Below are 20,222 nucleotides of genomic sequence, written 5' to 3' on the forward strand. Positions count from 1 at the left end.
AAATTATACTGACATTGTAGAGAATGACAGTGAATGTATTCAAATGTATGTTGAGGAACACCCCTACCTCCTCCCTCACCTCTTCCTCCTCCAGCCCCTCCCCTACCTCCTCCCTCACCTCTTCCTCCTCCAGCCCCTCCTCTACCTCCTCCCTCACCTCTTCCTCCTCCGGCCCCTCCCCTACCTCCTCCCTCACCTCTTCCTCCGGCCCCTCCCCTACCTCCTCCCTCACCTCTTCCTCCTCCACCTCCTCCTGCTCCCCACCCCTCCCTCATCCTCCGCCCACTGGTCCCTCATTCCCCCCATCCTCCTCCCCCACTCTCCCCATCTTCCCTCCCCCCTGCCCCTCCACACCCACTCACCCCTCCTCCCTCTCTCCCCCTCCCCCTGCGCCCCCCTCCCTCCCCTTCCTTCCACCCTCTGCCTTTCCTTCCTCCCCCTCCTTCCCCCTTTCCTCCCCTCCCTCCTCCTCCCCCCTTTCCTCCCCTCCCTCCTCCTCCCCCCTTTCCTCCCCTCCCTCCTCCTCAACCTCCTCTCCCCCATCCTCCTCCCCTCATCCCCCCGTTGACTGACAGCTGCCCCGCCCCCTCCCGTTGACTGACAGCTGCCCCGCCCCCGTTGACTGACAGCTGCCCCGCCCCGTTGACTGACAGCTGCCCCGCCCCTCCCGTTGACTGACAGCTTCCCCGCCCCCTCCCGTTGACTGACAGCCGCTGCGCCCCCTCCCGTTGACTGACAGCTTCCCCGCCCCCTCCCGTTGACTGACAGCTGCCCCGCCCCCGTTGACTGACAGCCGCTGCGCCCCCTCTCGTTGACTGACAGCTGCCCCGCCCCCTCCCGTTGACTGACAGCTGCCCCGCCCCCGACCGAGCGCCTCATCAGCACTCCCAGAAGGCAGCGCGCGGAGATGGCGGAGAGGAACCGAGGTGAGGCGGCGGGGATCTAATCCAGCCCGGGGACTGAGGGCTGCGGCAGGGCCCGGCGGTCGCCCGACTGACGGGGGCACCGGGCCACCACACTAATCCAGCCCGGGGATGGAGGGACGCACAAGGCCTCTGAGCGCAGCTGTCGGGCCGGAGCTGGAACCCTCCCCGGTCCGGTCCACCCCCCCCCCCCCCGGTCCCGGGTCCCCCCCACCGTCCGGCCTCTCCCCCCTCCCCAACCCCCGGTCCGGCCTCCCCCCCCCACCCGGTCCGGGCCCCCCCACCTCCAGTCCGGCCCCCCTCCCCACCCCCACCGGTCCCGTTCTCCCCCCCGATTCCCTCTCTTCCCCTCCCCACCTCTGTTCCCCCTCGGTCTCCGGGTTGGATCCGGATCAGGAGCGGAGCTGGAAGACCCCCCTCCCAGTCCAGTTTCCCCCCCCCCTTCCCCGGTCATCCACCCGGACCGGAGGGCCAGTGCCCCCAGTGCTGGTGGGAGGATCGGGGGGGGGTGGTGGTGGCGATGGCCCTGAGGGATGGAACTCTGTGAGCTGGCACAGGTTCAATGGGCCGAATTGCCTTCCCCATCAATTTTAGATTTATCATCACTGAGGTGTGACGTGAAATGTGTTGTTCTGCGGCAGTGGTACAGTGCAGGGCATAACATTACTATAAATTACATAATAAATAAATAGTGCAAAAAAAAAGGAATAATGAAGTAGTGTTCATGGACCATTCAGAAATTTGATGGCTGACGGGAAGAAGCTATTCCTGAAACGTTGGTGTGGGTCTTCGGGCTCCTGTACCTCCTCCCCGATGGTAGTAACCGATGGATGCTGCCTTCTTGAGGCAACGCCTCTTGAAGATGTCCTCGATGGTGGGGAGGGTTGTGTCCGTGATGGAGCTGGCTGAGTCTACAGCCCTCTGTAGCCTCTTGCGACCCGTGCATTGGAGCCTCCATACCAGGTGGTGATGCAACCAGTCAGAGTGTTCTCCACTGTACATCTATAGAAATTTTTAAGAGTCTTTGGTGACGTACCAAATCTTCTCACACTCCTAACAAAGTGGAGCCACTGGCGTGCCTTCTTTGTGACGGCATCAGTGCATTGGGCTCAGGATAGATCCTCTGAGATGTTGGCGCCCGGGAACTTGAAGCTGCTCACCCTTTCCATCGCTGACCCCTCAATGAGGACTGGTGTGTGTTCTCCTGACTTCCCGTTCCTGAAGTCCATAATCAGTTCCTTGCTCTTGCTGACGTTGAGTGCGAGGTTGTTGTTGCGACACCATAGTGTCGTAATTCCGTTGTAGAATGATCCTGATCCAGGGAGTTTTGTAAATGTGGACTGTTTCATCCAAAGACGGTGAGGGAACTGTGTTCATGATCATCCAGTTCGACACTCCCTCAGCACTGCCCCCGCACCCCCCCCCCCCACCAATGTGACGCTCCCTCAGTACTGCCCCTCCCACAGTGCAACACTCCCTTGGCACTGCACCTCCCACAGTGTGGCACTTCCTTGTTGTGGACCATCTAGTTTGCAGCTCCCTTGTGCTGCCAAATTTTTATCGAACTAGAACATCCAGATTTTCTACATTGACCAGTTATGGTGACTGTGATTTTGTTTTTGTCAGCACAAGAAAGATTTGACATACTATAGTCATGGACATTGGGTGAGAGTTGTCTGCCCTTTATGTCTTGGGGGTATCTGCCAGTTTGACGCTTCACTTTACGTCAACTGTTAACCACAAACTGAGGTCTGGTAATCTGTTCCTCTTCTTGCACTGTCACTTCTGAATCTTTCACTGTCCAATTACAGGAGGACATGTACCCTTTTTCACTCAACCTCCCGCCCTATTCCCTTACATTGTTTGTTTTTGCCAGGCGCCGTGCTGTTATTTTTCATGTGTCTTACAGAAGGAAACACAGTTCTGCATTGCTGATGTTGGCTTTGTTTTTGTAAAGTTTTGTGTGAGGGTCATTGGTTCAACTGCCCTCCCCCCCTCATGTTTACAGTTTACCAGCGGACTGAATAAAATAAATACCCCTGGAAGAGCTCAGGTTAGGCTTCATTTGTGAAGAGGGGAGCAGAATTATTGGTTCGTGGATATGAACTTTCTGCATAACTGGAGAATCACACTGACCTGTGTTTCCTACCATAGCTCCAGTCTCATTTCAGTCAGTTTGTTAATTTAGATGGGCTTTTATTCAAGTCTCTCCTCCTCCCCTCTGATCTTTAAATCACATTTCAAGAACCACCTTCAAGTACATGAGGACACTTGATTTTCCAAGGGTTCAAACAAGCAGAATTAAAGAACTGCTGGTGGAGCACATGTTTTTCAAGTTTAAGCTTTGTTTATAAGAGGATTCTTGGGTTCCATTTAATGCCCCACCCAATCTACTCCCTCTCCTCCCATCACCTCCAAATCCTTTACAGGGCAATCCTTGTTCTCAGGACCTTTTAATATTCCCATAACGAACATAATTCATAGAGGGCTCGACGGAGTAGATGCAGGGAGAACAAGGAGTTGTACCCTCAGGGTCAAATGAAGAGAGATTTCAGAAGTAGGTGGATCTTTGGAATTCTGTCCAGCAGAGTCTGTGGAGCCTCAGTCATTGATTACTGTTGGCAAAGAGATTGATAGATTTGGGATTTTAGAGGAATCAAATGATATGGGGGTAGAGCAGGAAAATAGAATTGATATTGTTGAATGGTGGAGTAGGATTATGGGTTGAATGGCCTGTTATTTATGTGCTCACTTTGCTCTATTCTTACTTGCCATATATCTGTGTTTGTAAATAATTCGTGGCAGCAGGTGGTGGTATTAATTTTATGGGTGAGAATTGCTTTTCAGGTTTTGTTTTAATCTATTAAGGAAGTACAAGTACAATTGGTCTTATATCTCTCATATCTGTGGTGAACTATCATTTTTTTTAATTGTATAATCTTTATAGAACAGAAACACCAACAAGTATTGTTCTGAGGCTGAATTGCCTGTTGCTTGGAAATAAGGCTGTAAATGTAATTACATCTTGAGCAATTCTCTCCCTTGTCCTGCTTGCATAGTTTAGTATAAGGAGACACAGGTGACTGAATTATTCCTGTGTGGCACAGTGGAAGTGGTGTCGGTGGGGTCTGGGATCACTGAAGGAGTCTGATTCACCTGTGATCCGATGGAAGGTTGCTTTTCCTTATTGGTTTCCATCTACCCCGCTGCTGTATTTTCTCTGTACTGCCCAGCGATGGTCTCCAATCCCCATTCCCAAGTCAACGTACCAGAGTGAACCCCAGCATTGCTTGTTTTGCAAAGCCTCATTGTCTCAGCTCCCAGTTCTTTGACCAATATGTTTACCTAGCATAATGGCAGGCTGAGGTGGCACCATAATTTGATATTACTGTTTTCAATGATCAGCTCCAGGAGGCAAGTGGGTCTTAACAGGCTGGGGCAGAAGACTGAATGTGGGCAAAGGTCAGCAGGTCACTCCATTTGTTTGTAGAGAGAAAACCAACGAGAGACATTTAGATAGACCCTTAAATAAGCAAAGACAAGAAGGACAGGGCCTAATGTGTGTAGGTGGGCAGACAGGTTGGTGTTTCTGAGCTGTCCCACTCTGACTCTACAACTCTGTGGAAAACTAGGAGCAAAGAAAGGAGAAAAGTTTAACTATCGGATCAAAGAAACGTTGGCTGCAGCACGGAGGGGGTATTGTACTGTCTGAGGGACATTTCTGGAAGTGTGATGCACTGATGTAGTGGTAATGTAGGGAATGTGCTGCAATATTGGGAGGGGTATGCACTGCCCTTGGGATAATGGGCCAATACTGCCAATTCCGCCAATTCCATCCAGCATCTGCAGGGAACATGCTTTACCACACAGGGTCAGACTGTTCGGCACACCGCCATCATTAAAGAGAGCAATGACAGTAATGAGGCAAAAAATGAAGTAACATTTATGTATTTCACCTGAATGTCTACTAAAGCTGTTTCTTGAAAGTGGTGCCTCCTTGAACTGCTGTACTCCTGGTGAAGGTTCTCCCAAATATTGTTGGGTAGGCCCAGGGTTTGACCCAGTGATGATGAAGGAGTGAGAATAATCTTCTAAGTCATGATGGTGTATGGCCTGGAGGAGAACATGCTCCTTGCTTGAACAGGTTCATGATTCTGTTTGGGTGTAGGATGTAGAACATAGAACAGTACAGCAGAGGAGCAGGCCCTTCGGCCCATGATGTATGTGAGTAACAGGAGAATATTTTGTCGCCAATAGACACTACAACCACAGAGGGGGAGGGATATTAAGGATGGTGGATGAGGTGCCAGCCAAATGTTCGAGCTTGAAAGTTGTTAGAGCTGCACACATCGAGGCAGGTGGAGATGGGAGAGTATTCATCATGTTCCTGACTTGTCTTGTAAGTGGTGGAAAGGGTTCAGGGTAGCAGGAGGTGAATCATTTGTTGCAGGACACCCCAGCATATGAGCTGCTTTGGTGTTTGTGTGGTTGGTCCAGTTGAGTTGATAGAATGATAGAAAAATAGGGAGCTACGTGGGAGGGAAGGTTAGATAGATCTTAGAGCAGGATAAAATGTCGGCACAACATTGTGGGCTGAAGGGCCTGTACTGTGCTGTAGTGTTCTATGAGTTACTAGTCAATGATGACTGTTCCCAGGATGTTGATGATGGGCAATACAGAAAATGCATTGGATGTCAAGAATGGATGATTCGTCACTCCTGAACACAATCGTTTTGTAGCACTTGTGTGGCATGAGTGTTACTTAATGCTTATCAGCCCGTGCCCATATTGTAATTTTATTTGGAGACACTGTTCTCAATTTAAGTGAATGCTTAGTTCTTCATTAATAGAACAGTACAGCACTGTATGGGCCCTTCGGCCCATGATGTTGTGCTGACCTATATAAACCTACTCCATGATCAATCTAACCCTTCGCTCCTACACAGCCCGTAACGCTCCATTTTTCTTACATCCATGTGCCTATCTGAGAGTCTTTTAAATGTCCCAGTTGTATCAGCTTCTACCACCACCCCCAGCAGTGTGTTCCAGCCACCCACCACCCTCTATGTAAAAAAAAAATCTACCTATGATGTCTCCCCTAAATTTTCCTGCACTCTCCTTAAACGGATGTCCTCTGGAATTAGCCATTGCCACCTTGGGAAAAAGCTGCTGGTTGTCCACTGTATCTATGCCTCTCATAATCTTATACATCTCTATCAAGTTGCCTCTCATCTATCGCTCCAAAGAGAAAAGCCCTAGCTCACTCAAACTTTCCTCATAAAGACATGTTCTCTAATCCAGGCAGCATCCTGGTAAATCTCCTCTGCATCGTCTCTAAAGCTTCTACATCCTTCCTATAATGAGGTGACCTGAACTGAACAAATACTCGAAGTGTGGTCTAACCAGAGCTGCAACATTACCTCATGGTTCTTGAACTTAATATCCCAATTAATGAAGGCCAATGCTCCATATGCCACCTTAACCACCCTATCAACTTGCGCGGCATCTTTGAGGGATCCCTGGACTTGGACCCCAAGATCCTTCTGTTCTTTCACACTGCTAAGAATTCTGCCGTAAACCTCGTACTCCGCCTTCAAGTTCAATCTTCCAAAGTGTATCACTTGACACCTTTCTGGATTGAACTCCATCTGCCACTTCTCTGCCCAACTCTGCATCGTGTCTATATCCAGTTTCAACCTATGATAACCTTCTACACTATCCACACCTCCAACCTCCGTGTCATCTGCAAACTTATCAACCCATCCCTCCACTTCCTCATACAAGTCATTTATAAAAATCATAAAGAGCAGGGGTCGCAGAACAGATCCCTGTGGAACACCACTGGTCACCAACCTCCAGACAGAATACTTTCCATCTACTACCACCCTCTGCCTTCTGTGGGCCACTACCATTCTGGTGAATGTCTGCTGAGCTTTGTCCCAGGATCATTATACCTCCCTGACACCAATGCATAATACTGCACATGCTGGAAATCAGAGATAGTATAGACAACAAGAAATACTCAACAGATAAGGCAGCATTGGCGGAGAGGGAGTCAGAGTTAATGTTTCTGATGCAGTAACCCTGCATAAAGAAAAGAAATGTCAACTTTCTCTTTTCACTTCTTTGTCCACTTTTTTAATCTTCTCTAAGATCTTGTCTATATCCTTTGCCATAATTATTCTGAAACTTATGGTGTTATGATCTCTGTTTTCTAGATACTCCTCCACTGTTACTTAATCCACTCGGCCCGGCTCATTTCCATAGCCAAGTCCAGCAATGCTGCTTCCCTCTGAGCCGGAAATATCCTGATCAAGGAAGTTCTCCTGACGGCACTACTGTCCCTTTTGCTTATTGTGTTATTGGTATCCCCGTCTATGGATAGCTCCTGTATGCCTTTTGTATATCTCCACAGATTTCTACATTTTGCCCTCAATATCTTTTCTCCCAGTTGCATAATCCCTGCTGTATCCTTGGACAACCTTCTTTGCTGTGTACAATGCCACCAATTTTGTCATCTGCAAACTTATTAATCAGATCACCAGCATTCTCAGCCAAGTCATTTATATATATATCACAAATAACGTTATAGACTACAGTCAGGTAAACACCCTCCACCACTACCCTCTGCCTCCTATCAATTTTGCCTTGGATCACTTGGCCTTAACCTTCTGGACCAGCCTACCATGCAGTACCTTGTCAAAAACGTTACCAAAGCCCATGTATACCATGTTTACTGCTCTGCTTTCATGAATTTTCTTAAGTACTTCAAAAAAAAACTCAGTCAGATTTGTGGAATATGAAACAGAAATGTGGAAGAACTTGGCAGGTCAAGCAGTATCTGTGGAGGCAAAAGGTATATGTCAATGTATTGAGTCAAAACCCTTTATTGGGACTGAAGCAAGGTTTCAACCCAAAACATCAATATACAACTTTGGCTTCCCCATGGATGCTGGTTGACCCACTGAGTTCTTGTTTTTTATTCCAGGGTCCAGCATCTGCAGTCTTTTTTGTCCTGTGAGACATGATCTTCCCTGTACAAAACCGTGCTGACTCCTCCTAATCAGTCCCCACCTTTCCAAGTGAACATAAATCCTGTCCCTCAGAATCTGCAACAACTTCCCTACCACTGATGCAAGGATCACCGGCCTTGTAATTTCCAGGTTTATCCTTACTACCCTTTTGAACAAGGGGATAATATCAGCTATCCTCCACTCACCTGTGTCCAATAAAGATGGAAAAACTCTCAGCAATCATCTCCTTTGCTTCCTAGCAACCTGGGATAGATTTACCCACCCAAATGTCCTCCAATATTTCTAGTACTTCCTCCTTCCAAAGTATCAGAGTTTGGTGAGACTGCATCTGGAATATTGTGCACAGTTTTGGGCTCTTTATCTAAATGTATCAATACTTAATATGGAGGGAGTGCAGCAAAGATTCATCAGACTGGTTCCAGAATGGTGACTGCCTTATGAGAGGAGATTGAGTAGACTTTCAAGGATGTTGCCTGGACTGGAGGGCTTGAGTTACAAGGAGCAATTGGATAGGCTGGGTCTGTTTCCCCTGAGAGTGAAGGAGGCTGAAGGGTGACCGTATAGAGGTTTATAAAGTCATGAGGTACATAGATAGGGCAGATTTGAAGGGATATGGGCCAAGCACAGGCAAACAGTCACCATGGCTTTGTGCAGGGCAAGTTGTGTCCTTCTAACTTTTGAGTTTTTTTGAGGAGGTGATGAGGGTAATTGATGAAGGTAGAGCTGTGGATGAAAAACATGATGATGCTGGAGAAACTCAGCAGGACAGGCAGCATCCGTGGAAAAAAAACAGGTGGTCAATTTCTTCAAGAAGGCTCCTGACCCGAAACGTTGACTGCCTGCTTTTCTCCACGGATGCTGCCTGGCCTGCTGAGTTCTTCCAGCATCATCGTGTTTTTCATCTAGATTCCAGCATCTGCAGTCCTTTGTTTCTCTAGAGCTGTGGATGTTGTCTACATGGATTTTAGTAAGGTGTTTGACAAGGTCCCTCATGGGAGGCTCATCCAGAAGATTAAGATGCATGGGATCCACGGTGAGTTGGCCATTTGGATTCAGAATTGGCTTGCCCATAGAAGACAGATGGTAGTGGTCGATGGGACTTATTCTAGCTGGAGGTCTGTGACTAGTGGTGTTCCTCAGGGATCCGTAAGGACCTCTGCTGTTTGTGATGTATATAAATGACCTGGGTGAAAATGTAGATGGGTGGGTTAGTAAATTTGCAGATGATACGAAGACTGGTGGTGTTGTGGATAGTGTAGAAGACTGGCAAAGGATACAGCGGGATACAGATCAGTTGCAGATATGGGCAGAGAAATGGCAGATGGAGCTTAACCCGGCCAAATGTGAAGTGTTGCACCCTGAGAGATCAAATGTAAAGGGACAGTACACTGTTAATGGCAGGGCCCTTAACAGTGTTGATGAGCAGAGGGATCTTGGGGTCCAACTTCATAGCTCCCTGAAAGTGGCTACACAGGTTGATAGGGTGGTAAACAAGGCATACGACACGCTTGCCTTCATTAGTCGAGTTCAAGAGTCAGGAAGTTATGCTGTAGCTTTATAAAACTCTGGTTGGGCCACATGTGGAGTAATGGATTCTGGTCGCTCCATTATAGGAAGGATGTGGAGGCTTTGGAGAGGGTGCAGAAGAGGTTCACCAGGATGCTGCCTGGCTTAGAGGGCATGTGCTATGAGGAGAGGTTGGACAAACTTGGGGTGTTTTCTCTGGAGCGGCAGAGGCTGAGGGGAGATCCGTTAGAGGTTTATATGATAATGAGAGGCATAGATAGAGTCGACAGTATCTGTTTCCTAGGGCTGAAATGTCTGATACCAGAGGACATGCATTTAAGGTGAGAGGGGGCAAGTTCAAAGGAGATGTGCAGGGCAAGTTTTTTTTTTACACAGAGAGCAGTGGGTGCCTAGAATGTGCTGCCTGGGGTGGTGGTGAAGGCAAGTACGATAGGGGCATTCAAGAGGATCTTAGATAAGCACATGAATGTGCGGGAAATACAAGGATATGGATATTTAGGTGGAAAGGATTAGTTTAGTTGGGCATTTGTTTACTAATTTAGTTAGATTGGCACAATATTGTGGGTCAAAGGGCCTGTTCCGTGCTGTACTGTTCTGTGTTCTAAATGGGACTAGCTCAGGTAGGCACCTTGGTTGGCATGAACAAGTTGGGCCGAAGGGCCTGTTTCTGTGCTTCTAACTCTGTGACTAGGCCTGTCTTCCGTATGGTTCAGAAGAATGAGAGGAGATGTCATTGAAGCTTAAAAATTGTTACCAGCTGAACAACTGGACGCAGGGAGGATGTTTCCCCTGACTGGGGAGTCTAAAATAGGGGTGACCTGTCTCAGAATCAGAGATGGGCCATTTTAGACTGAGGACAAATTTGTTCACATAGAGGGTGGTGAATCTTGGAATTCTCTGCCTCCAGGAGGCTGTGAGGGCTGAGTCATTGAGTGTGTTGTGAACAGATGGATAGGTCTGACACTTGGCCAACAAGAGGCACAATTTGTAGTTGTTGCTTGACCAATGAGAATGCAGTAACATATTTTGTTGTGTTTACCAGTGGTTGACAGGCTGCTGTACCTGTAGTTTTGTGAAGGGACTCCTGTTACAGTATTTGAACCCAAAATGCCCAAAGAAAAATCAACAAGTGATAGTGTGGGTAATGTGTCAAGAACGTCAAGAAAGAGCATCACGTTGGATGTGAAACTGCAAGTGTTGAGGCGGCTCGAAGCAGGTGAGCGCCAGGTCGACGTTGGGCGAGATTTCAATTTAGCTACATCGACCATTCGAACCATTTTGAAGAATGCAGAAAAGATTAAAGCTTCTCGCAAAACCACCACTTCATTTAGTGCTACAAAATTAACTCGTTCAAGGAGCAGCTTGTTGGAGAAGATGGAGAAGGAGCTATGCATGTGGGTGGAAGATCAGATGCACTGTCGCATTCCCTTAAGCCAGTTCATGATCATGGAGAAAGCCAGGAGCATCTTTAACCACCTGAAGGAACAAGAGGGCAAGGGATCCACGCTGGAGACGTTCACAGCCAGCCGAGGGTGGTTCCTCAGGTTTAAACGTCGCAGCAACTTGCAGAACATTCACATCAGTGGGGAAGCCTCGCGTGCTGACGATCAGGCAACACAGGAGTATACTGACACGCTCAGTGCCATCATGTCTGGAAAAAGATCAGCCAGTCATGGTGTGGATAGTATGTCAAAATTGTCAAGAAAGAGCATCACATTGGATGTGAAAATGCAAGTGTTGAGGCGTCTCGAAGCAGGTGAGCGCCAGGTCGATGTTGGGCGAGATTTCAATTTAGCTACATCGACCATTCGAACCATTTTGAGGAACGCAGAAAAGATTAAAGCTTCTCGCAAAACCACCACTTCATTTAGTGCTACAAAATTAACTCGTTCAAGGAGCAGCTTGTTGGAGAAGATGGAGAAGGAGCTATGCATATGGGTGGAAGATCAACTGCACCGTCGCATTTCTTTAAGTCAACTCATGATCATGGAGAAAGCCAGGAGCATCTTCACCCACCTGCAGGAACAAGAGGGCAAGGGATCCACGCTGGAGACGTTCACGGCCAGCCGAGGGTGGTTCTTCAGGTTTAAACGTCGCAGCAACTTGCAGAACATTCACATCAGTGGGGAAGCCTCATGTGCTGACGATCAGGCAGCACAGGAGTATACTGACATGCTCAGAGCCATCATCAAGCGTGGTAACTATCCTCCTCAGCTTGTCTTCAATGTGGATGAAACAGGCCTTTTTTGGAAAAGGATGCCATCATGCACCTTTATCTCCCAAGAAGAAAAGTGTGCATCTGGATTTAAGGCTGCCAAAGATCGCCTGATGCTTCTGCTGGGGGGTAATGCTATAGGAGACCTTAAACTGAAACCCATGCTCGTCTACCATGCAAGAAGCCTTAGAGTGATGGAAGGGTTTTCAAGTGAGCATCTGCCTCTAATCTGGAGGGCAAACAAGGTGGCTTGGATAACAATCACCATATTCCATCAGTGGTTCACTTCATATTTCTGCCCAACAGTGAAGTCTTATTGTGAGGAAAATAACCTGGAGCTTAAAGCACTATTGGTGCTTGACAGTACCCCAGGCCACCCACTGAACCTTGAAAGCCTCCCAACTTGCCTTCCTGTGGAGGTGGTGTACCTTCCAGCAAACACAACATCCCCTATCCAGCCAATGGATCAGGGCGTCATTTCCAATTTCAAGGCTTACTACCTTCGATGTATATTCAAGCAACTCAGTGAGATAACAGATGGACAAGATAAGCAGTCAATTAGGGAATTCTGGAGGTCGTACAACATGATGAAGGCCATTGAAAACATCAGTGCATCTTGGGCAGAAGTCACCAGTGTTTGCATGAACAATGTTTGGCGGAAGTTATGGCCAGAGGTTTGTGGTGACTCTGTGGGATGTGAGGAGGGAGAGCAAGTGATCATCAGTGATATTGTCCAGCTTGCTGCCCAGGCGGGACTGGACGAAGTAGATGCTGATGATGTAGTAGAACTACTGCGGTCTCATGGAGATGGACTAACAAATGAGGAATTGCAGGAGCTGGAGCAATACTGTGTGTGTGTACAGACTGAGGACACTGAATCAACAGAGACTCCAGCTGAAAGAAATTTAAGCATAGCAATTCTGATGGAAGGCATCAAAAAAATTGAGGAGGGATTGGAGTTATTTTCTGCGAATGACCCAGACTGGGAGCGCAGCTTGTCGGTGAGGAGAATTGTGCTCGACAGTATCTCCTGTTATAGGGAAATGCTCAGTGAAAGGGAGAGACAAGCAAGGCCGCTAAGCCTGGGTTGTATCATAAAGGAAGAGCCACAGCCTGGCCCATCTGCGCCATAGCCTGGTTCACTGCCAGCTCCAGCCTTGTCCATTTGGTCTCCTACTCCTACTGCTGCTCTGATACATTTGTGAGTTCATTTTTGTCAGTTTACATTGTATTTTGTATTAAATCGTATTGTATCTTCACTGTTTAATAAATAATACTGTGGTACCTTACATTTATCCTCAATGAAGCCCTCATTTATCACACACGGGTAGAAAAATAACAGGATCAGTGATGTTTCTCCAGATATATAATTAAGGTGTAATGACCCCTTAATGAACGGCTTTAGTTCTCACTCTTGTGCCCAAGAGCACATGCCAGGTGTAAAGTGAGGTGCCAGTGTGCTGAGTTATTCTGTCTTCTCTACCATGGGCAAATGTAAAAAATATCTGTTTTATTCCCCAATCACATTAATTCCATAGCATAATTTCTTACATTTCAGCCTCTAAAGGGGTAATTTACTTTATTACTCTCTTCACGTATATCTTAATCTTCTTTATATTTCTCACTGATGTATTATCTCATTGCATTTTTGTTTTCCTTTCAATCAATTGTTTAATCTTTTTTAAATAATCCTTATCCTTTTATTTACAGAGTATGCCCATGACATCAAGACAGGTTTTGTTGTGGTAGTCCAGTACTGACCTCACTCCTTTAGCTAGCCGTGGTTGAACCAGATTTCCTGTGGAGCTTTATCCTCAATGGAACCTAACATTGAAAATTTTCAAATATTCCTTTCAAAGTGTGCCCTTCTCATCTACCATCATTCCCTAACTTTTCCATCTCCATCTAAGCCCTCTCAGAACTATGGAATTGCCATGATTGTGTTCTGGACTTGTCAGTCTCAAACCTGCCATAGAATTCAAAGATGATTAGCCTTCCCCAAAGGATCCGTTCCAACGAGATAGCTAATTAACCTTGTCAACAAGGTTAGATCACAGGGAATTAGGGTAATATACTGACATGGATTGAGAAATGGTTATTGGAGAGAAAGCAAAGAATGGGAATAAAAGTATTGTTCTCAGGTTGTTAGGCTGTGACTCTTGGGGTACTGCAGGGATCTGTGATTGGGTAATCCACATCAGTGATTCGGCAGAGAGGAGCAAAGGTCATCATTCCAACTTTGCTGAGGTTAAGCAATAGAGAGTGCAGAAGAGATTCACCAGGATGTTGCCTGGAATGGAGGGCTGTAGTTATAAGGTAAAAAAACAACAAGATGCTGGAGGAACTCAGCAGGCCCGGCAGCATCCATGGAGAAAAACAGACGGTCAACATTTCGGGTCAGGACCCTTCTTCGGGACTGAAGATGGGAAAAGGGGAAGCGCAATATATAGAGTGGAAAAACAGAGCAGTGATAGGTGGACAAAAGAGGGGAGGTGAAGTGGGCACAAGGTGGTGATAGGTAGATATGGAAGAGAGCAGATCTACCAGGGGATGGGTCAAAGGTATGAAGGCAGGCAACATGGGGGAGGGGAGAGGAAAAGCGGAGAAAAAAATGTTGAGGATAAAAAGGAGAGAGAGGCTAGGAAAGGAAAGAAAAGTAGAGGCAAGGTGGGGGGGGGGGGGGGGGGCTGGTTTGGTTTACTTAGAGTGGGAGAATTTGATGTTTATGCCATTAGGCTGGAGGGTCCCCGGAGGGAAAATGAGGTGCTGTTCCTCCGGTTTGCATATGGAATTCTGGCAGTGGAGGAGGCCGAGGACTGACATATCAGTGATAGTGTGGGAGGGGGAGTTGAAGTGACTGGCAATGGGGAGATGCAGATCACGGTTATGGACGGAGCGCAGGTGTTCTCTGAAACGGTCACCTAGTCTGCATTTGGTCTCACCAATGTAGAGGAGGCCACACGGAGCACTGAATGCAGTAGATGATATTAAGGGAGGTGCAGGTGAATCTCTGTCTCACCTGAAAGGACTGTTTGGGTCCCTGGATGGAGGTGGTGCAGGGGCAGGAATTGCACCTATGGCGGGAGCAGTGGAAAGTCCCTGGGGTGGGAGTGGCATGGGTGGGGAGGGAGGAGTGAACTAGGGAGTCACAGAGAGAGCGGTCCCCACGAAAGGCTGAAAGAGGTGGGGAGGGGAAGATATGCTTGGTGGTGGGGTCCCGTTGGAGATAGCGGAGAATGATGTGTTGGATATGTAAACTGGTGGGATGAAATGCACCAGCCTACATATCCTACACATTCTCCCCCACTTCTGCCATCTCCAACAGCACCTCATTTTCTGTCTTGGGACCTTACAGCTTAATGGCATGAACATCAAATTCTCCCGCTTTAAGTAAACCAACTCCCCCGCACTCTCCCCCCCCCCCCCCCACCATGCCTCTTCTTTCCTTTCCTAGCCTATCTTTCTTCTCCTCGCCAATTTTTCTCTCTTTTTTTCTCCTCCCCTCCCTCCATGTCGCCTGCCTCCATATCTTTGACCCACCCCCTGGTGGATCTGCTCTCCCCTCCTCCCCCGCACCTGCCTATCACTATCTCTTATCTGCATCTACCTATCACCTCCCTGTGCCCACCCCGCCTCCCCTCTTTCATTCACCTATCACTGTTCTGCTTTTCCCTCCTATATATTGGGCTCTTTTCCTATCTTCAGTCCTGAAGAAGGGTCCTGACCCGAAACGTTGACCGCCTGCTTTTCTCCACGGATGCTGCCTGACCTGCTGAGTTCCTCCAGTATCTTGATTTTTCATATAGATTCTGGCATCTGCAGTCCTTTGTTTCTCTAGTTGCAAGGTGAGATTGGCTAGGCTGGGTTTATTCCCACTGGGGCTAACCTACAGAGATTTATAAAATTATGAGGGGCAGCGGTAAGATAGACAGTCTTTTACTCAGGACTCGAGCCTAGAACTTGAGGACACAGGTAAGGGGGAGAAGGAGATCGGGGGGGTCAATCTTTTCACACAGAAGGTGGTGGCTATCTGAAATGAGCAGCCTGGCAGAGGCAGATACGATGTTTTAGAAGCATTTGGACAGTTGCTTGGACAGGAAGGTAGAGGAAGAGATACGGGCCTGATGCAGGCAGATGGGATTAGTGTAGATCGCATCAGGGTCAGCATGGACGAGGTGGGGCAAAGGGCCCGTTTTTGTGCTCTACAATTCTGTGATAGTATTAATGAGCATGGCGGAGGATGGTAGGGGAACATGGACAAGTGAGTGGGTGAGCATGTTGCAGATGGAGTATAATGTGAGAAACCATGAGTTCATTTACTTTGGGCATAATGGAAAAGTGGAGTGTTTGTTAGTGAGTGGTGGTGTTAATGTTCAAAGGCACCTGGGTCTGTTTGTATACAAATGGCTGAAGGCCAATGTTCCGGTGCAAATGATAAGTAATTTTTGAGTACAGAGATAAGGAGAATGGAAGTCTTATTGCAATTGTATAGGCCTTGGTGAGGCAGTACTTGCAAGGATGTAGAGTTTTTGATCTCTGCGTAAGAAGGGATGTAATTGGCATGAAGGAGAGAAGATTCACTAGACTGGTTCCAGGATGGTGTGTTTGCCGTATGAGGCGTGTTCGAGTGGATCGGGACTCTTATTTCTCATTGAAAGAGCTATACAGGATAGCTAGAGGAAGATGTTTCCCCTAGCTGAGGAGTCTAGGACTGAGGACACAGTTCCGGAGCAAGGGGTACACTGTTTCGGACGGATCCCTCTGTTCTCCTGCACTAACTAGTTTCCTACATTTAGTTTGTATTCCCTTGCTTTGTTTGACCTCCCCAAAGCATAACCTCAGCTTCTCCAGACTTACCATGTAGTCCATGTAGTTAGTCTGTCCATGTAGTTAATCCCTCCCTGCAGCCTAGAATTGTCTTCAATCAAAAACAACACCTAGTTTGGTATCACTGGCAAAATGCTTAATTGTGGTGCCTATGTTGGTCCAAATCATTCATACGTGGCACAGGTAGTCAGAATCTTTTTCCTGTGGGAGAGGTGTCAAAAACAAAAGGGCAGAGGTTTAAGGTGCAAAAGCAGAGATTTAAAGGGGATCTGAGAGGAAGGTTATTTCACAGAGAATGGTTGAAATGTGGAACGTGCTGTCAGAGAAGGCAGTGGAATCAGATACAGTCACTACGCTTGAGACATTCAGATGAGCATTTAAATAGGCAAGGCATAGAAGAATACAAACCTAGTGTGGGCAAACATGGTTAGTGTCAGCATGGATGTGGTGGGCCGAAGGGCTATTTCTGTGCTGCATGACTCTATATCACAATCTAAGTAGAAGCTCTACAGAACCACGGTGAACTGGTTCTCCAATTACTAATTTCCCATCAATCATTATCCCTTGCTTTCTCCCACTAACTTTAATCCAGTGCTACCTTTCCTTGGATCATGGGCCTGTACCTTTTGCTATGGTCAGCTATGTCAGGTCTTTCCCCTACTGCCAACACTAATGTTGGGACTTACCCAGCAGAGGTCCCAGTTTCCAGTGCTGGTGTGGCCTGTCAGTGGCAGCTTCCAGTGTGGCTGACCCTGTGCTGTGGCCGTTGTCTCATGAAACCCAACAGTGTGATCTCCCGTGGGCTTCCCAGCATGGCCTATGTACAGCAATCCCCATCCAAATTAATGGGGGAAATAGGTTGCTGCATGGAGGGTAGTTACCTGTTTAAAGTTTCCATGCCTATCATTGTGTTTCAGTGCATGACTGTTTTATAAAATGATACTTATTATTTTAAACAAAGTCGAAGTGTAAGTCATTCACAAAGGTTGATACCAATGACAGTTGATGGGGCTGGTGGTGGGACTGTTGTGTGAGAGCTCCAGGCTGACTGGGCTGAGACAGACCCCAGAGTGTGTTGGGCCATGCTGAAGGGGTGGGTGACAGGCTCCTCACAGTGAGCTGTGGAGCAATGGAAGATTGGCCCCAAGTCTAATACTTCATGAAAACTGAGGTATGCCACATCAATTGCACAACCCTCATCAATGCTTCTTGCTGCATCCTCAAAAACATTGGTCTATTCACTCACAATCTTCTCTTAAATCAATGCTGTTTCATTGAAAAGCTCTGCCTTTGTAACTGCTGACTTGTGTTGTCCCTCAGAACATTTCTGACAACTTGACCTGTAAGTACAATGATGTAACAGGGTCACTTAAAATGAAGTAATTTATTCATAAATACTTTATTATTCTGAACAGGATGAATGAGCCCTGAGTCTGCCTTGGAGGAGGTTCAGGCTGTGGTAAAATTTGTCGCATCAGGTAATTTTTTGGACAGATTGGGTATGTTTTTCTGGGCGTTGGAAAAATAGTCCTGAAAGGGTTACTGCATTTGCTCGGATTTGCTCCTCTGGCTTGTTGAAGAAGGATACACAGTCGGTAACATAAGAGTGGACTCTCTCTGGGAAGTCCCTAATCAGTTGCCGTGAAATAACTCTGAGGAACTCCATGTAGTTTAGTGTGGGCTCTCCCACATAGTTCTCAATCAGTGAGTATGCTTTGGCTGAGGCCACAAGGGGCGCGACCAAATGCAGTGTCAAATTGCATGACCGGGAGATGTCCTCACTCTTGGCGTTGAGCTGCAGTAACAAACGAACCAAATTCCCGTGGATCTGTCGGCACAAAAACGATTTGGGGTCCCTTGTTCCACATTTGGCCAAGTTTCCAAACACGTTAAATGCTTCAGCCCGGATGCTATCATTTGGAGCCTCGAAGAAAGTTTGGATCCCGGTGAAGATTTTGATTGTGAAGGGTTTTATGGCATTTGCTTTCAACAGAGTCAAGTGTTTCCCCAGGCAGGAGAGTACCTCAAACATAAGCACCTCATTGTCCTGCTGTTCAGATCCCATCAGATAAATCATTGCACACAGCACTTGGCGAGAGTATTTTTCAGTGTTATGAGGATCTCCAATTGTGAAGTTGCTCAGGCCCCTGACACAGAATGTTTGGAGAACAGGAGAAGAGTTGAGCAGACATTGGAGCAGTCTGCTCACCAGAGCATCTGTGAGCTGCAGTTTGGACACCAGTGGTGATTTTAAAATCTCACCAAGGAAGGCAGCCACAGTAACTTTCTGACATTCCTCAAGTGTGGGGATGAGTGCTGTCAGCTGCTCGACAACCCCACTCAGGCTGGGGCCGCTATACTTAGCCATTGCTTTAGCTAGCAGGATGACCCCCAGGTGGGACCTGTAGAGGTCCATCATCTGGTTCCAGCCTCCACTCTCCACCATCCAGTTCACCAGCTGCTGATTGTTCACTTGGCCCATCAGGCCCATTAAAGCCTGCACACAATTCACACAGATGTCCTTGCTTCTAAGTGTTTGAGGCTTGACTAAGAATTCCTTCTGCTTTGTTGGACAATTAGGAACAAAAACATTGGGTGAAGAAATTTCAACAAAGGAACTGAGGTGGACAAGGATGATGCTGAACAACTGGGGGAATAATTCTGTTACCAGCTGTGCTGACTCAGGTGTCCTTATCATTTCGTGCAGAGCACAGATGCTGGCCAGGGACCTAAGGGAGGGATGTGCTGTATTCTCATGAATGGAGCGGGTTCCTTTCTCCCAGAGTAGTAACTGCTGTTTCAGTGTGTCCACCAACTCTTGCATTGTGACTGGGATCCCTTGTGTGTCCTCTGCCAGTGATCGCCACACCTCGCTGGTGTACCTGTCCAAGGGAACAGGGTAGGTGAGGAGATGGTCCACGACTGCTCTTGGGTTATATGAGGCTAGAATGGCGATACTGCGCAGAACTGAGAGTTTCACCTCCTCCCTGTGAGAGACTGACTGGAGTTGAACCCTCAGTGCTTCGAGTACCTCAGAGACCTGACTTTTCGTTTCCTTACCCCGTGTTTTAATGATGGCTTTAGTGAGCACTGCAGCTGCACTGGAACAGCTGGGCTGGTGGTCAGACAACCCAGTGAACACTGCGAAAAGCAGGTTGCCCAGCTGGTCCTGAGGCAAACACTTGCAAATGAGCTCTGCAATCTGCCAGCATGCTTGAAGGAGAACTGAAGGGCTGGGATTCACTAACTCTTCTCTGACTGCTTTTAGAACCTCGAGCTGCCTGTTTTGCTGATCTAGATAAGTCTCTTGGTATGATAACTGAATGGACAGGATTACGTATAAAGAATCTACAGACATCTGTCGAACAAGAAGCGATGGGTCAGCACATCGTGGCATCAATCGTCCAATCACAGCCCCCACGTCAGTTAGCAGCATTACATCACTGACATGGACTTCTTCTAAGTAATACTTTAGCAACTCGAATGTTGTGTCTATGGCCCTCTCTCGCTCATACTCCTTTGTTGAGGTAATCCACTCTTCTACTTGTTTAAGTGTGGCCTGGAAACATTCAGGGGATGGGTCCTGAATTAGTATCTGCTTTAGAAGTTCTTTCAGGGCACTCATGGTTTGGGCATAAAGTGTATCTACATTACTGGTTCCAGCTGTGTCACTGTCCAGTTCTGCAGGTAGCAAGC

General features: G+C 47.5%; 2 protein-coding genes across 5 annotated transcripts in view; both read left to right on the plus strand.

The window, feature by feature from the left end:
• Positions 1 to 874: 874 nt before the first annotated feature.
• The window catches only part of bet1l (Bet1 golgi vesicular membrane trafficking protein-like), a 46,364-nt gene continuing 27,016 nt past the window's right edge, over positions 875 to 20,222 (plus strand). For 3 of the 4 annotated variants that reach the window (XR_007957434.1, XM_052029274.1, XM_052029271.1), the window contains exons 1-2: positions 903 to 926; positions 17,942 to 18,004. Coding sequence is in view for 3 of the 4 variants with exons in the window: in XM_052029274.1 (XP_051885234.1) it covers positions 17,947 to 18,004 (58 nt within the window). In the remaining variant the exon portion in view is untranslated. Of the gene's footprint in view, positions 927 to 17,941; positions 18,005 to 20,222 lie in introns of all 4 variants that reach the window. The other variant, XM_052029273.1, reaches the window with a different exon arrangement.
• LOC127577747 (tigger transposable element-derived protein 1-like) lies at positions 10,054 to 12,848 on the plus strand. The gene has a single exon (XM_052029268.1). It carries the CDS (start codon positions 10,592 to 10,594, stop codon positions 12,830 to 12,832), a length of 2,241 nt encoding a protein of 746 aa, XP_051885228.1. The 5' UTR covers positions 10,054 to 10,591; the 3' UTR covers positions 12,833 to 12,848.

Source organism: Pristis pectinata, chromosome 14, assembly GCF_009764475.1.
Source record: "Pristis pectinata isolate sPriPec2 chromosome 14, sPriPec2.1.pri, whole genome shotgun sequence".
NCBI classification, from domain to species: Eukaryota; Metazoa; Chordata; class Chondrichthyes; order Rhinopristiformes; family Pristidae; genus Pristis; species Pristis pectinata.